The sequence below is a fragment of the Myotis brandtii genome, unplaced genomic scaffold, assembly GCF_000412655.1.
Source record: "Myotis brandtii unplaced genomic scaffold, ASM41265v1 scaffold131, whole genome shotgun sequence".
In the NCBI taxonomy this organism is placed as follows: domain Eukaryota; kingdom Metazoa; phylum Chordata; class Mammalia; order Chiroptera; family Vespertilionidae; genus Myotis; species Myotis brandtii.
In genome coordinates, this window is record NW_005354632.1 from 2,312,793 (window position 1) to 2,330,993 (window position 18,201).

Genomic DNA, 18,201 nt, shown 5'->3' on the forward strand with positions numbered 1-18,201 from the left:
TATTGCAAAAGGAGGAAAGGGATCTGGGAGTGTTCTTTAAAAATATTTTTATTGATTTCAGAGCGGAAGGGAAAGGGAGAGAGAGATAGAAACATCAATGATAAGAGGGAATCATTGATTGGCTGCCTCCTGCATGCCCCCTACTGGGGATTGAGCCCACAACTCGGGCATATGACCTGACTGGGAATCAACCAGTGACCTCTTGGTTCCTGGATCGATGCTCAACTGCTGAACCACATCCGACTGGGCTTCTTCAGTCTTTTCTAGGGCAAACAGCAGGCTGTAAATTGTGATGCAAGTGATGAGAATCTTCATTAGTTTTAAAAATACTTCTATTTTCTGATATTATCCCATGTTTGGAGAGCAGATATCATGAAAGTATCAAGACATGAGAAAGTGGCAATAATTTATTAACAAAGATAGAAACAGTGCTCGCTTCGGCAGCACATATACTAAAATTGGAACGATACAGAGAAGATTAGCATGGCCCCTGCGCAAGGATGACACGCAAATTCGTGAAGCGTTCCATATTTAAAAAAACACACAACAAAGATAGAAACAAAGGAGTAAGATATTTTTTCCTTTTATTTGATAGATAATTCCCGAGAACTTCAGTGTTTTCACTTTGATTCAGGAAATGCGAACACAGAGGCCTTCATTAGTTCAAACTCAGGTATGGACTGTGATGAATGGATCATAACATGTGTCTGAGTCTTGCTCCACCTCTCTGTTTAATAGTAAGGATCCAAAACCAGCTGACTCCTTAGTCATAACACCAATTTACTATTAAGTACATTAGTCTGTTCCCATTTTCTCCAACTCTGAATATCCCAGTATTTTTTCTGCTATCCCTTGCCATGGGTCAAATTCCTTTCATCCCTTATATCTTACTTCCCAGAAAATATTGAGAAACCAATATAATATTTCTTACAAAATATGTTAAAAAAAAAACAACAACACCTCAACAAGTTGTTTGACTTCCTAGAAAGAAATAGTTGGGTCATATTAATTTGAAACTTTGTAGCAGTAATTTATTTCTGAAACCATAGAAAATCAGAAATATTTCTACTTCAGTAGGTGTTAACAGAATTTATAGCGTGCAGTCTGTGCTCATTTTAGGAAATAATGAAAAATGAAGGTAAAATCAACCATTATCCTATCACCTACGTAGCCACTGGTACTATTTTTCTATAGTCTCTCCTGGTCCTTATTCTATGCGTACTTTTTAAAAAAACATAATTACAATCACACTATATATATGATTATATATGTATCACAAAATTTGAACCCAGCCCACATAGCTCACACTCATTCACTCCATTAGTAATGCTCTTTCCCTTTTCTTCTCTCCTTTCCAAGTTCAAATTCTCCCTCCTAGGTGAAACAATCCCAGCCTGAATCTCTCACTTTCTACAATATTTAATTTCACCCATATTTCCTCACCAATAATTTTACCCACATATCTAAATGGTCTCCATGTTGAAGATACAGTTTATCATTCACCCATTCATTCATTCATCACACATTTATTGATATTAGGGATCATACACTCTTGCATAATTTGTTAGAACTACTTTTTACTGCTTAAATAGCAAAACCCTAACGTGTTTAAGGCAAATTAACTGACACACAGGTTTAGAGGTAAAACGATTGACAGTAGCAGTTCAGATATTTTCATCTAGAAGCTGTGAATTGAAGGGAAAAAATGAAGAGCTATTATAATATAAACATTCTGTTTGGCCCACACAGGTTTTCCACTAATAGCTAGTGGAAAAAATAATTTTTTTTCATGTGTTGACTGTAGGTGTGTTCTATATTCAATCTGTGAGGGGGAGAGTTTATATGAAATGAAAGCATTGACTAGTTTAGGGCTGTCAGAGTTAAGAGAAAGCTGATCCATGTCAATGTATACAACCAAGTTGTATAATATTAAATTTTAATACTGAATCAATAAATAAAACCATACCCATTTCAGAAAAAGTCCAAATCTAGCCTATTTTTAAGAGTTGGAAGACAGCTGAAATAATTTTAAGTTAGTCTTCATAACGCCATTCCACTAGGCGTTATCAACGACTAGTGGAACAAATATCTTACCAGTTGTACCTGCTTTTTCTGATACTGCTCTAACCAGGAAATAGCACAGTAACCAAACGAGTGTTTCCTGTGTGATTTTTCTCTATTAAGAAATTTAAAGAGTGTACCAATGGTCATGTTGGTTGACATCGACTGTTCATTGTTCTCCTGCTAAAATTATCTTTGGAAAAAGTTGTGCTTTATTTGTATAAGATTGTGTAAAGAGTCAGGGGAAAACCCTGAATAGGCCCATTCAGATGAAAGGTACATACAAAATCAAGTGTTTGAGCAGGTACGGAGGCAAAAATGGAGTAGTAAAAACCCATAAACATTGTAAATGTAGAGGACTCATTTCTCTATAATGAAATCGTTTTATAACCATACATTTTCAAACTCTATTCAACAGTCTTCTTTGATGTCTTTGCTAAGACATAATTTCAGCAGTTTGATCTCAGTGCACTAAACTGAGACAGAAGATCCGGGTTCTAACCCAAGTCCTGGAAATTACTTCTGAATAACCTTGGACAAATAGTCTATAAACAGGAATGACAGCCTAGCTTGTTTATAGGTCAATTATAAGGGCCAAGTTAAATGATACATATTAAAACCACCTATCTACCGTTTTCCAGAAAAGGTAAAGGTGGCTTGCACATACACAAAAATGCATCCAATATTAAATAAAAATTTTAACACATGAGCAAGGAAAACAGAAATAGAGGGATGAAGATGGAGGAAAAGATAAGTAAGAAAAGGGGGTTAGAACATAGAAAACATGCTGCAAGTTCCTTCCTTGTATATTAGTTAGAGGTAGATAAAATATTTAGCTGTTCCTAGCAGCCTAAAAGTGCTCTGAAATCTGAAATGGGCTATACAAGCACAAGGCACTGTCGTTGAACTAATGTGAATGGTCTCTTCAGGTTTGCTAGCCTAGGATTTGATTGGTGTTCATATTTCTGAAATCAGGTTCTGTAGTTTACCAAGTATTTTTTGTTTGTTTTCCTTTGTTCCGGTTTGTGATGCTCCCCAGAAACAGTATGAACTGGTCTACAAAGCCGTCATAGAACTATTTAAGAGGCATATGGATGTCATCAGAGATAGACACTCTGGAACAGAGGTAAACTTTAAACTTGATGTTTTGTAAGTTTTTAAAAAAAAACACACATGAGATTTGGTGAAAGGATCTTAGGTTAGTTGCAGGACTTAGCTTATTACTTATCATCACTTAGCTTATTACTTATCATTACTTAGCTTATTACTAAATCGGAGTGTCCGATCCAATGTGCATGGGCTGCACCGCAAATCTCCTGTGGAGAACACAAATAATTGAAGTATTTTAACTTAGAAAATTTGTCTTTTGGTTAACCTCTTGCATACAACTTTTAGCTAAATTTAGAAACAATAGGTGTGAAAGAGCAAGCATATATCTGTTTCCATGTTTTAGACAGTTGTGTGGTGAGTTAGAAATGAGAGTGACAGTTACAAAACGAAACCATAATTGAGTACTGATGTAATTTTTCAGGTTACACTAGCCTCCTTTTTATTGTGTATGTCTCATCAAGTTTTGATAATGTTTTAGAATATCCAAAGGACTTTTAGCTGAAGGCCTTAGGTATAAAAGCAATTATGATTTGACCAAATTCCAATTTAAAAATATTGAGTATTCTAGGATGTGCTATTTTGAACTTATCTCAAAAGTTGGTAAGTCAAATATTTACTGTGTAATCACAAAGTATTAGGTTCTGAACAAACCTTAAGAAGACAAACTTGCTGGCTTACCTTCCCAGGGTGTATTCTATATATATATATTTAATTTTTATATCACATTTTGGATTGTTAACATAAAAATATTCACCAAAGACCTACTGTTTTCACAGCATTAAGAATACAAAATATATAAGAGATGACCCTGATCATAATTTTATCAGTTGATTATGAAACATGGAAAGGGAAAGATAGCCAAAAAAACTGTTGAGGATAGGGAATAAATTAAGCAATCCTATACTTAATGTTAACTCCAAGGGAACACAACATGGTGGAAGATGATGGAAATAAAAGTATAATTGCCAGAAAATGTTACTTATATCCGATTTGTGACTATATCATTGGCCAGTACTGCCCGAACAAGGTTAAATAATAGAAGTGATATGGATGACTGAATTTAATGGGCAGGATTATTATTATTATCATTATTATTAATGATAATAATAATAAGTATTATTTTGCCTCCATACCTGCATCTACTAAGTGTGATGCTGACTTGATTGGAGATATTTATATTTTAATTGTTTAAAGAAAGTATTCATTGATTTCTATTTTATTAAGAATCTTTTTCAGAAAGAATGTTAAATTCAGTCAATTGCATATGTTTGCATTTGTGGAATGATCACATGGATTTTCTCCTTTAACCTATTAAAATCAAGCCATCCTTCTACTCTTAGGAAAACCCTTCCTGAACAAAAAATATTTTATAATGTGTTGCTAGAGCATGTGGGCTAATAGTTTATTTAGGTTTCAGGAATTGTCAATACTCAAATTTAGCCCAGTGGCCGTGCTGTGACTCCAGTCAGTTGGGTTGTTTGGAGTGGGTCTTTAGTCAGTAAATTGGAACATGGGTACATGGTTCAAGTTCCCACTGAAGAAACTGGTTAAAGATCGCCAAGAGAACTTCTGTTTCTGGGAAGAGTGAGTAGATATACTTTTTCTTATTCCTCCCACTAAGTGCAACCAAAAAACCCTGGACATTATATGTAAAACAAATATAAGAAGGCAGACCAGCTAGGGACTTGTGACCCAAGAAAAGACATGATGGGGAGTTCCTTGGATTTTCCTTTGCCTCATATATTCCAGGCTTGGAATTGAAGAAGCCAACAACCTGGAAATGACAACAGTACAGACAAAAGAAGACTAACAAGAGCCTATTCTCTCTAGCCAAAGGACCAGGAAAGGGGTGGCCCAGCAAGGCATAAGACTTTTATTTTTTTATTTTTATTTTTTTGAAATATATTTTTATTGATTTTAGAGAGGAAGGGAGAGGGATAGAAACATCAATGATGAGAGAGAATCATTGATAGGCTGCCTCCTGCATGCCCCCTACTGGGGATCAAGCCCGCAACCCAGGCATGTGCCCTTGGCCAGAATCGAACCTGCAACCCTTCAGTCCGCAGGCCGACGCTCTATCCAGTGAGCCAAACCGGCTAGGGCAAGGCATAAGACTTTTAGATAATAACCACTCTACTCTAGTCAACACCAAATTTAAAAAATGGCCCCCAACCCCATTCATGCCAGCAAAGGCTGAGTGCAGAGCCTAGAACCCCATCCCCTAGATTGTAATAAAGTTCTGGGGTGGCATCAGAAAGGTCAAGTAGAGAGCTAGGACTTTCATCCCCAGTGGCCTGCAATTTGTTTTGCCTGCAGTGTCAGTGGCGACCACATGGGGAGCCTGAGCTTCCACCAGGCAGAAACGCGGCACCGCCATGCCTCCCTACTGAAGTAGGGTCAGAGGAGACCTCGCGTACAGCCAGGACCATCACCATCATCCAACAGTAATGAGGCCGGTTCCACCACAATGTCAGAGATGACATGGGAGCCTCTCCCATGGTGTCTTCCCTTGAGTATCAACAGATTAAATGAGGAGACTGGTGGAGGTAGATTCCACCTGGTAGTAACAAGTTAGCAGCACCCCCTTCTCCTGTCAGAATGGAGTAAAAACAAAGGAACAGCTAAAAGAGGTTAAACTAAGATCCAGAGCCTCATATCTCAAACCAAGTGAATAAAAGATCAATAGATGGCAACGCTGAGCTGACAGAGATGTTAGAATTATCTGACAAAGATTTTATTTTTTATTATCTTTTTTTATTAATTTATTTTGACAAGGATTTTAAAGCAGCCTTGATAAAAATGCTTCAATGAGCAATTACAAACATGCTTAAAACAAATGATGAAAAACAAAAACAAAAAAGCAAATGAATAAATAGAAAGGCTTAGCAAAGAAATATAAAGACTCAGAAAAAAAACCCCAGAAAATATAAAAAAGAAATGAAATTTTAGAACTGAAAAATATAGTAACTGAAACAAAATAGCTTAGTAGATAGGCTCAATAAAAGAATGCAGGGTACAGAAGAAAGAATTAGTGAATTGGAAGATAGAACAATAGAAATTGCCCAACCTGGACAACAGAAATAAAATAGACTAAAAAACAAACAAAAAACAGAACCTTAGGGAACTAAGGAACTATAACAAAAAGTTTAGCATTTGTGTCATTGAAATCTAAGAAGCAGAGGAGAAAAAAGGCAAAGCTATAAATGTACTGAAAGATTCATCATAATTAAACCTCTGAACCTAAAGACAAAGATTATAGAACGTAGCCAGAGAAAAACGATCTTAACTGTAGGAGGAAAATAATTAGAATGACAATGGATTTGTCATCAGAAACCATGGAGGCCAGAAGGAAGTAGCACAATATTTTTCAGGTACTGAAAGAAAAGAATTCTCAACTCAGAATCCTACACCCAGTGAAAATATCCTTCAGGAATGAAGGGGTAATCAAGACATTCTCAGATGAAGAAAAACTAAGAGAATTTGTCACCAGTAGACTTACGCTAAAAAAATAGCAAAGGAAGTTTCTTAAACAGAAAGGAAATTATGAAAGAAGGAAGAACATGGTAAGCAAAAACATAGGTAAACATAATAGGTTTTCCTTCTTTTAAGTTTTCTAAATTTTTTGATGATTGAAGCAAAAATTATAACACTATCGGATATGGTTTTAAATGTATCAGAGAACATATGTAAGACAATGACATTATAAGCAGGGAAGAGTTAAGAATGCCAAGGGAGGTAAGGTTTCTGTACTAACTAGCAAAATGATAAGTAGACTGTGATAAGTTATGTATATATAATGTAATACCAAGAGCTACAGCTACAAAAGCTATACCAAAACATTTCTTTAAAAAAACTATACATAAGATCAAATTCTGAAAAAGGCAGGAAAGAGAAATGTGAAATGGAGAGAACAAACAGAAAAAATAAAATAAAATGGCAGACTTAAGCCCAAACATTAAAAATTTACACTAAATGTAGCCCAGCCAATGTTGCTCAGTGGTTGAATGTCGATTTATGAACCAGGAAGTCATAGTTCGATTCCTGGTCAGGGCACATGCCCAAGTTGTGTGCTCGATCCCAGTGTGGGGCATGCAGGAGGCAGCTTATCAATGATTCTCTCTCATCATTGATGTTTCTATCTCTCTCTCCCCCTCTCCCTTCCTCTCTGAAATCAATAAAAATATTTTAAACAAAAAAAGTAATAACTACACTAAATGTAAGTAGTGTAAATACACCAGTTAACAGGTAGACTGACAAAGTGTATTGAAAACATGACTCAACTATTTGCTGTCTGTAAGATACACACTTCCAATATAAGGTTGGTTTAAAGGATTGGAAAAAAAAGATATATCATGTAAACACAAATAAAAGGTAAGCAGGAGTGGCTCTACAGGGTGGGGCAAAAGTAGGTTTACAGTTGTTTCCATGGAAAATAATACAATAATTAATAAATAATGGTACAAGAATAAACTCTGTGTTTCACATCCTCACAGCTGTAAACCTACTTTTGCTGCACCCTGTATTAATATCAGATAAAATAGAGCAAAGAAAATTATCACAGATAAGGAGGGACATTTTATAACACTAAAAGGGTTAATTCACCAATAAGACATAGCAATCCTAAGTGCATATGGACCAAACAGAGATGTAAAATATGTGAAACAAAAACTGATAGAAGTAAAAGGAGAAATAGACAAATCCACCGTTATAGTTGGAGACCTCCAATATCCCTTTCTCAACAATTGATAGAAAAACTTGACAGAAAATCAGCAAGAACTCAACAATACCATCAACCAACCAGATCAAATAGATATTTTTAGAACACTCCACCCAATAACACATGAATACACATTCTTTTCAAGTGCTGATGGAACGTATAGCAAGATGAACCATACCATGGGCCATCCAACAATCTGAAAAATTTAAAAGAATTGAAACTATAAAAAAAATGTATTCTCTGACCACAATGAAATCAAACTAGAAGCCAATAACAGGAAGATAACAGGAAAAGATCCAAAAAATTGGAAATTAGCCACATTCTTCTCAATAATCCATTGAGTCAAAGAGGAAGTATCTAGAAACATTTTTTTAAATGAATTGAACTGAATAAAAATGAAAATACATGTCAAAATTTGTGGGCCAGAGCTATAACAGTGCTGACAGGGAAGTTTATAGCACTCTAAATGCATACATTAGAAAACAGTAAAAGTCTCAAATCAGTAATCTGAGCTTCCACTCTGAGAATCTAGAAAACAAAAAGAGCAAAAAAAAAAAAAAATCAATGACAATAGATAAAAATCAGTGAACCAAAGAGCTGGTCCCTTGAAAAGATCAATAAAGTTTACAAACCTCAAGGAATACTAATAAAGGGGGGAAAGGGGCATACGTATGTGGCAGGGGAGATACCATGATCATGAAGGTGGTTTTCCCAGGGCGAGGCTTATCCATTGCACTCCGGATGTGCGGACTCTTGCAATTTCCCCAAATGTGGGAAACTCAACAGCATAATTTGTTGTAGTGGGGAACTGTGTTCTCACTCTCCCCTAAAAAAAGAGAAAGAAAAAAAGGGCAGAGATGAAAATTACCAATATTAGGAATGAAACAGGGGATATCGCTACAGGCTCTGCAGATATCAGAAGGGTAATTAATAAAGGAATGTAGTATAAGCAGCTCAACACATATAAATTTCACCCCTTAGACAAAATGGGTTATTTCCTTGAAAAACACAGACTACCACAACTCACTCAATATGAAATAGATATTTGAATAGCCCCATAATGATTAAGGAAACTGAATTTGCCATTTGAAAACTCCCCCAAAAGAAATCTTCTGGTCCACATAGTTTCACTTGAGAATTCTACCGAATGTTTGATGAATAATTAACACCAATTTTATACAATCTGTACCAGAAAGCAGAAGAGAAGGAGACACTTCCTCATTCATATTTTACCATTTTAAAGTGTATAATGTGGTGGCATTAAGTACTCTTACAATGTGTATGACACTCACTGTTTATTTCTAAAAAATTTTCATCATCCAAATCAATACCCCCCTGCCCCAATACCTAGTAACTTCTTTTTGTCTCTATGAATTTGCCTATTCTAGATACATTGTATAAGTGGAGTCACATACTTATTCTTTTTTATCTGACTTATTTCATGCAGCATGTTTTCAAGGTTCATTCATTTTGCAACATGTATCAGAGGTTTATTTTTTATGGACGTATAATATTCCATTGTGTGTGCATACCAATTTTGTTTCAATGGATACTTGATTGTCTCCAACTTTTAGCTATTATAAAATTGATGTAAAAAATATTTGTTCAAGACCCTACTTTAAATTTTTTGGGTGTATACCATTAAGTGGAATTATTGGATTATATTGTAATTTTGTTTAATTTTTTAAGGTCCTGTCATATTGTTTTTCACCGTGACTGCAAAATTTTACATCCCCATTAGAAATGCACAAGGGTTCCAATTTGGCCAACACTTAGTATTTTCTGGGGTGTTTTGTTTTGTTTTGTTTTTTAGATAATAGCCATCCTAATAAGTGTGAAGTGGTATCTCTTAGTTTTGATTTGCATTTTCCAAATGATTAGTGATGTTAAGCATCTTTTTGTGTGATTATTGTTGTTTGAGTGTTTAATTTACAATATATTTGCACATGTTTAAGTTGTTTTTTTTCTTCTGTTGTTGATTTCTAGCTTCAATTCACTATGATTTAAAAAGATACTTTTAAAATTTAGTAAGACTTGTTTTGTGGCCTACCATATGGTCTATCCTGGAGAAAGTTCCACATATGTTTGAGAAGAATGTGCATGTTGTTGGGTGGAGTATTGTATGTGTGTCTGTTAGGCCTAATTGGTTTATGGCGTTGCTCATGTCTGCCCTGTATTTCCTTATTGATCTTCTGTTTCATTGTTCTATCCATTATTGGAAGTGGAGTAGTAAAGTCTCTGACTCAGTTTACTAGGCCTGCTGTCACGTGTACCACAGACTGAGGAGGGCTCAAACAACGAGTCTATTTTCTCAGTTCTGGAGGCAGGAAGTTCAAAATCAAGGTGTCAGCAAGAGCCGTGCTCTCTCTCTCTCAGAGCTCTAGGGAAATAAATCTTCCTTGCCTCTTCCTAGTTCCTGGCATTTGCCAGCAATTCTTGGTGTTCGTTGGCTTGCAGATACATTACTCCAGTTTCTGTCTCCATCATTACATGGTGTTCTCCCTAAGTGTCTCTGAGAGTCTGTTTTCTCTTCTTATAAGGGCACAAGTCATTGTGTCAGGGCCCACCCTAACCCAGCATGACCTCATCTTAACTAATTATATCTGCAAAGGCCCTACTTCCAAATAAGGTCAGTTAATATCAGGGGTATGTTAAATTTTAACATATCTTTTTGAAAGTCACAATCAAACCCATAACAGGTGGAATCTTATAATTGCTGATGACTTTTTTTTTTTTTTACATTTAAACATCTCTGAAATCAAGATATAGTTTTCACTCAATGGTATCTTGGGTTCCATGAGCCTCAGTAACAAAATTCATAATATGATAATTGCTATGAAGAAAATATAGGTTGAGAGTGGCTGGGCAAGTGTGTGGGAGTGTGATTGTAGGTTGCGTGGTCAGGGAAGGTTTCCTTATGCAGCTGACATTTAAGTAGAAAATAATTACTTAGAAAGAGCCAGCCATGCAAAATCTGGAGCAAGTGTATTTCAACCAGAGGGAACAGAAAGTGTAAAGGCCTTGAATTGGAAACACGTTTAGTATGCTTAAGCAATGGCGAAAACCAAATGTGTCTGGAGCATTGTAAGGAAGAAAAGGTAGAACAATATGAGGTAGGTATGGGGACCTAATAAACACCTATTAACATTCAGAGTTAAGATGCTGAGACTTCTGAAGGTAGAGTGTTCTTAGGAATAAAGCTACTCCCAAGAACATTTTAAGACGCCCCCATTTTAAAAGGTGATTACTGTAAGTAAATCCTTTCTAATTTCTATAACACTATCAATCCTTTATTCTCGTCCTTTTGGTCTCAGTTTGTGAACATGCTCTTGTTGGGTTCAATATTTTGGAAATTTATCTAACTCTTTTATGAATTATTTTGTCTTTATATTTTCTGAAAAATAACTTTTCAGCCTTATGAATATAAAATATCACACTTTCATTGCTTCACTTAAAAAGCAATCTCTTATTTTTCTTGAAGATTCAAGCAAAGTATCCAGTTCCTGAGCAAAATCCCAGTCTTCAAGCAAACGCTTATTCTCCCGATTTACCAAAAAGGTGAGTATAATTTTACACATCTACATGCTGTCTAATTGTGTCTCGGGGGCATATCTCATGCTTATCACTCATTGTGATGCTGGGAAAAGCTATGGAAGAAGCCTTCCGGGGTTATGATATCATTATTACTTCCTCTTGGTTTTGGCAGCATGAAAGAAGCAAAAGTGATGAACCGACAGAGCAAACAAAGGATTCAGGTGAAAAATGCAGATGCTCCTTCCTTTGAGCCGAGGACTTCTGAAATAAGTGAAAAGGGAGGGTTGGCTTTGCACCCTGCTAAACAGAATAGTTCTTTTGAGTTTTTGGAACTAAATTATGGTTGTAACAAAAATGCTGGCACAACCATGAAATGGGAGACAAAGGCATTTCCAATAGTTGGGGAGCCTCTTCAGAAGTATCAAAGTTTGGACTTGAGCTCTGTTCTGCTTGGAGCAGGTCCTAATTCTAAACCTGTGAATGCAGCAGGAAGATATTTCAACGCAAAGGGGCCAATAACGCGGACCAAGTCAACTCCCTTTGAACTGATACAACAGAGAGACACCAATGAGCTGGGCATGAAGGAAAAGTGTTCTTGTTTGGCACCTCAACCGAACAGTTCTTGTCTTGAGCAGGCTCAAAAAGCGATGCACGTTTCTTCAGCAGAACTGAATTATTCACTGTCACGTGACTCAAAGCACCAAGTGTGCAATGCCTCCAGTGCAAAGCAGCATGACGCTAGGGCTTTTAATGCACATTCTCACATGTCTTTAGTGGATAGTCCTTATTTTCCATCGTCTCCAAGAAGTGCTGGCTCTAAGATGTCTCTTGATTTACCTGAGGAACAAGCTAGAACTGTGTTACCTTGTTCTTCGTTACCAACATCCTCTGCAACCCTATTTTCTTATTATGATCCAGATGATTCTTTAGCACTGAATCCTCCAACCAATTTCCCCTCCACACTGAACCAAGAGATAGCAGATGTCGGTAAGTTATTTTTAAAAGCTTACATGGCATTTTATTTTTTAAAAAATCTTTATTGTTAGAAGTACTATATATGTTCCTCTTTATCCCCCATTGACCCCTTCAAGCCCACCCCTGCCCCTGCCCCTGCCCTAGGCCTTCACCACTCAACTGTCTGTGTCCATGGATTATGCAAATATGCATACAAGGTGTTTGGTTGATCTCTTCCCATCCACCCACCCAACCCCACCTTCCCTCTGAGATTCACAGTCTGTTTATATGGCATTTTAGATTTCACTTTGTTTCTACAGAAGATGTGGTTTCTTCTCATCCTCCCCCTTGTCCTTCTCCTTCTCAGAAATAAATTCCAGGAGTGTTTTAATGCTGTGATCAATTGAAAATTACAAAAACAAACATGTAACATTCCATGATCCATATGATCCATCATCCATGCCAGGGGTGGGGAACCTTTTTTCTGCAAGGGCCATTTGGATATTTATAATATCATTTGCCGGTCATACAAAATTATCAACTTAAAAATTAGCCTGCTATATTTGGTGAAACATTTAATTAACTCACCCCTAATGCCTTGGAAGGCCAGACCAAATTATTTCTCCAGCCTTATATGGGCCAGACATTCCCCACCCCTGATATGAAGCCAACAGGAGTGCTTTTAAAGGAGGCAATTCTCATTCCTGGAAATGTATATGAAAGGTCCACAATTTCCCCTTAACACACAGAAGCAACTACCAAATGAATTTAAGAAAAGATATGATCTATGGCACTACATGGTCACTCAGAGTTTTTACTGCCCAACCATGTGGCTATACTGAGTTGAACAGATAGCTAAGAATTGTATTCTCTTGCTGAGGCAGTTGCAAAAAGAGAACTTGATTTCCTCCTGCCCTTTTATAATAACTTAGTAGGTGAGAATATGTGTTCCATATTCTGTGTAGGATTTTTTAAAAATACCTATTTTTTATTGATTTCAGAGAGGAAGGGAGAGGGAGAGAGAGATAGAAACATCAATGATGAGAGAGAATAATTGATTGGTTGCTTCCTGCATGCCCCACACTGGGGCTCGAGCCAGGGACCCAGGCCTGTGCCCTGACCAGGAACCTTTTGATTCATAGGTTGATGATGAACCACTGAGACACGCCAGCTGGGCTCTGGGTGGGATTTTAATCATAAATACACCTTTACTTTCATACTTTATTTTATAATTCTATACTAGTATTTTTGCATATTATGCATATTGTTTTACTGGGTGGTTTGATATTAGATGTAAATATCCTGTTAGAGATGATTATAAGTTGGCTGTGAGAGAAAAAAAGCAAAGAGTAAATTTAACTCTCTTAGGTGTATCATCAGAACTTTATTAAAAATGTTTTACCTGAATAAGAAGTAGAAAGAGCTTTTACTCTATAACATTATTGTATAGTAGTGTCTTAATAGATGTGTCGACACATAGGTTTGTTACAAAAAATACTTTATCTGGATCTAGTTCCTTCTTTGATTAAATTATTTTATATATTTTGATCTTGTTTTATAATTTAAAGGAATTTTATTTTTCTAGGTACCTATAATACGTTAAATTCTCTGAACATCAATGTTAAAAGACAAATCCTTATCTTCAAGGGTTGTAAGAACATTTACATGTGTGCCATCTGGTGGCCGTTTCTTATAATAGCATTACATTTTTCTATAAAAATTCTGAATATTTCTACAGAAATACAGAATACAATATTGTTTTTTAAAAGACAAAAAGACATACATATTCTTCATCCTTGTAGAATGAATAAAAGATACTACAATCTTTATGATTTCACCAAGTCTGTAACTGAATCTCTGGCATGTCAAAATGCTTTTATGATGCTGTATTGTATATTCTATGTAAAACAAAAGGAAGAGTTATGTAATTTAAGTTAATATAATATTTTGTTATGTTAGCTGATACTCAGTGACTAAATCAAAATACTTTTGGGCTTTTAACAGAAATCATACATTTTGAAGAAGCACAAAGCTCCTGGGTTTGCAACTTAAGATGAGAGAATTTATTTTGCTTTTTCCTTGAGTGAACAGATACCAGCTTAAACATTGTAATGGCACTTGATGGGATTTCCATCAAGTTAAAATGTAAGAATTTTCTTTGGATTTTCCTAATTAAAAATTATAATTCTACTTCTGACATTTTGGATAGCAACTTCTCCAAGAATAGACGATGAAACCCCCCCTCCACTTCCTGAGCGGACACCTGAATCTTTCATTGTGGTAGAGGAAGCTGGTGAGTATCGTTAAGTAAGTAATACAAAGCTAGGCTATTAGTACTTCTCAAGTCCTTTCAATGTTGTGCGTGCTATTGCTGAGTAACATTTGCTGTCTAAAAGAATTATAACTCTCCTAAGAATTGGACCATATTTACTTCCTTCCAGGAGAAGTCCCACTGCATGTTCCCCAATCTTTACCTTCAGCTGGGATGACAAAAATTGGAACATCACTAGAATGGAGTGGAACATCTAAATCCAGCAAACCTGATGACTTGGTGAGACTTAGGCCAATCAAGGTCCATAACTTCTTTTTTTCTGACTCATTTGGATTCGACAGACTATAGTCCTACTGCTTGTATTTTTAACACCTATCAGCCAATAAATATTAAGTAGATACTACTTATAAAACAATGTGCTAGAGGATGCATAAAATCCGATTATTGCCCTTAAGAAACTCATAGTCTAGCAGTGGAGATATAGGGTGTATATACAAGTATTGTTGTCTATTTATAATAATAAAAGCATAATATGCTAATTAGACCAGACAGCTGAATGACATTCCGGATGACCTTCTGGATGAAGCCGGGGCTGCGAGGGCTGAGCCCCTTGCACGAATTTCATGCATTGGGCCTCTAGTTTATTATAACAAGGCAAATATAACCAGTGCCATAGGAAAGAGAAGAGACTTGAAAGTGTGGGAGATTCCTTCAGGTCGGAAGTGGTAAATGAAAACACAGTGAAAGTGGAAACATTTGAGCTGATTCTTGAAGGATACTTAAAGCAAAAGTAAATGTTTCATAAGTAGGTAGCTTGTTTGCAATAGTCATTTGGTTGACTGTATTGTGTTAGCTGTGATAACGTATTATAGAGAGTAAATTTTTGAGTGACACATGTCCATATTATTTGAGTTAAACCTTTTGGAATAATGTTCCCTGCCTCTAGAAGAAAACTCTACACTTTCAACAATCTGTTGTGCATTTGTATATATTATATGAACCAACTCTCTTACAATTTAAGAGATTATAAAAGTAATTAACTAAAACATTTAAACATACCTACAATCACAATGTGGTAGGCAAATACTCTGTACCTTTTTAATTATACTTTTAATTTACTAGTAATTGTTATTATTATTGTTAATAATATTCTACAAGTAATGGTGTTTCAATTAACAATTCCCAGAGAAAAGAAAATTCACTCCTTTTCCAATGTCATGAAGTAATTTCCATTTCAACAATTTACCCTCAATTAAATTTTCAGGAAATGTTCTGAGTAGAAAGGAAATAGGTCAAAACAGAATTAATTTAGGACCAACTGTCGTGACATATAAAAATCACTAAGAGTTGATGTCTTTTCATAAGTCAGCACACTTACACATTACAAAAAATAGGGTCAACATTTCATAACTGTCTTTATCTGTATATGCAACATAACTTCAAAAATGCCATGCATTGCTTTGAGTTTGTAAATTTGTGTACATATTCTTCTCTCACTTATCCTTTCTCTCTCTCTTTTTTTTTTAGATTGTAAAACTCCGGAATCCCATATCAGGTAAATAAATTTTCGTAGCTTTAGATGAGATGTTAGCCCTAAGCATCTGTACTATGAGAATGGCTCATTAAGTTTAGAGTAATTCACCTCAGGAGATGACATGCTTCCCATAATAGCTTCCACTGTTTATTGATCTATTTCTGGGTTTCCCAGGCTAGGAGTTTTGCTTTGTCAGGGCCAGGTGAAGACAGGATTTTAGGATTCTGCTCCCTGATATATAGCCCCTTAAAAAAACTACTTCAGGTAGAATCTCTTAAGACTGCAGTAGTCCCATTTTATAGGTTTTGTCATTGTTCATAATGTGATTCTAAAAATTATTTTTGGCCATTTAGATCTTTAACCTGCCATTGCTTCTCCAGTACTTTCCTGAGCTTTGCTTGTCTTATACATTGAATAACAACATCACCAGCTAACATTTATTGAGCACTAATAGGTACTTTACATACCCTATACCAGATGGCAGTTGCCCTTAACATATTTCTTCATATTAACATATTATTCACTTATAGGATTCATACTATACATAAATAGGTAGTATAACATAGAGATTTTAAAAATGGGCTTTTGAGTCAGACAGACTTCAATTCAAATCCCCATAGTTCCAATAGTTATCAAAATGCATAACCTTGGTTAAATTATCAATTTTTCTCATTTATAAAATGTGAATAATAGAACTCCTTTCTTAGAGGATTTCCACAAGGACTAAGTGTGATGATGCACATGAAGCTTTTAGCACAGTGGTTGTCAAATAATAAGCTCTCATTAAATGTTACCTATTATACTTTTTATTTGATAATTATTAAGTGAGCATTTCCCAGGCAAGCTCTGTGTGCCTTATATCATGTTAGGAGGATATATGCAAAAGGGTACTGCTAGAAAGACAAATACCATATAATTTCACTTATATGTGGATTCCAAAGAACAAAATAAACGAACAAAATTGAAACAGACTCATAGATGCAGAGAATAGACTGGTGGCTGCCAGAGGGGAGGGGGATTGGGGAACTGGGTGAGAAAGTGAAGGGATTAAGAAGTGCAGATAGTTACAAAATAGTCACAGGGATGTAAAGCATTGGCAATATAGCCAATAATATTGTAATAAGTATGTATGGTCCCAGGTGGGTACTGGAAATATTGGGGAGAACATTTTGTAAAGTATATGATTATCTAACCACTATGCTGTACACTTGAAACTAATCTATACTAATAAAAGAGTAATATGCTAATCAGACTGGACGTCCTTCTGGACAAAGCCACGGTAGCAGGGGGCCAAGGCAGAGATGGTTAGGGGCGATCAGGCCGTCAGGGGAGAGCAGTTAGGGGTGATCAGGCCGTCAGGCAGAGAGGTTAGGGGTGATCAAGCAGGCAGGCAGAGTGGTTAGGGGCGATCAGGCAGGCAGGCAGGTGAGCAGTTAGGAGCCAGTGGTCCCGGATTGGAGAGGGTGCAGGCCGGGCTGAGGGGACCCCCCCGCCCCCGTGCATGAATTGCATGCACCAGGCCTCTAGTATAATATTGAATATAATAAAAATGATATATTGTGAATAACAGAAGATTTACAAATTTGCAAAAAAAGGTACAATTGAGCAAATCTGGCAAAATCTTGAAAATTGTTGAACTGAGTTTATGGAGATTAATTGTACTAATTTTTCTACTTTGAAATATATTCAAAAATTTTCCTAAAAGAAAGAAAGAGTACTGCTTACTGCTTACATTCAAATTAGGTAGACAAAATTAATACTCATTTGGAACTATTACATGGTAATCTGTGTGGCCCTGATTATAATCACCAGGAATCTAGAAAAAAGGAAGGTATCACTGGAGTGGTTAGGAAAGACTTCACTGAGTAGAAGAAAGAAATTTAAGACTATGGATAGACGGTGATAAAGGAGGGAATTCCAGGAGCATGGATCGGGGTCACAGTGACTCAAAGGTACAAATAAGCATGCGTGTAGAGCAGGGGTCCTCAAACTTTTTAAACAGGGGGCCAGTTCACTGTC

At 36.1% G+C, this 18,201-nt stretch overlaps 1 protein-coding gene across 4 annotated transcripts in view; it reads left to right on the top strand.

Annotated features, from left to right (window-relative positions):
* Window positions 1-18,201, top strand: part of PTPN22 (protein tyrosine phosphatase, non-receptor type 22 (lymphoid)) — a 54,746-nt gene that overhangs the window by 25,546 nt on the left and 10,999 nt on the right. For 3 of the 4 annotated variants that reach the window (XM_014534568.1, XM_014534570.1, XM_014534571.1), the window contains 7 exons: window positions 596-673; window positions 3,101-3,187; window positions 11,370-11,446; window positions 11,595-12,409; window positions 14,586-14,669; window positions 14,818-14,948; window positions 16,176-16,203. In XM_014534568.1, coding sequence (XP_014390054.1) covers window positions 596-673; window positions 3,101-3,187; window positions 11,370-11,446; window positions 11,595-12,409; window positions 14,586-14,669; window positions 14,818-14,948; window positions 16,176-16,203 — 1,300 coding nt within the window. The remainder of the gene's footprint in view (window positions 1-595; window positions 674-3,100; window positions 3,188-11,369; window positions 11,447-11,594; window positions 12,410-14,585; window positions 14,670-14,817; window positions 14,949-16,175; window positions 16,204-18,201) is intronic. The other variant, XM_014534569.1, reaches the window with a different exon arrangement.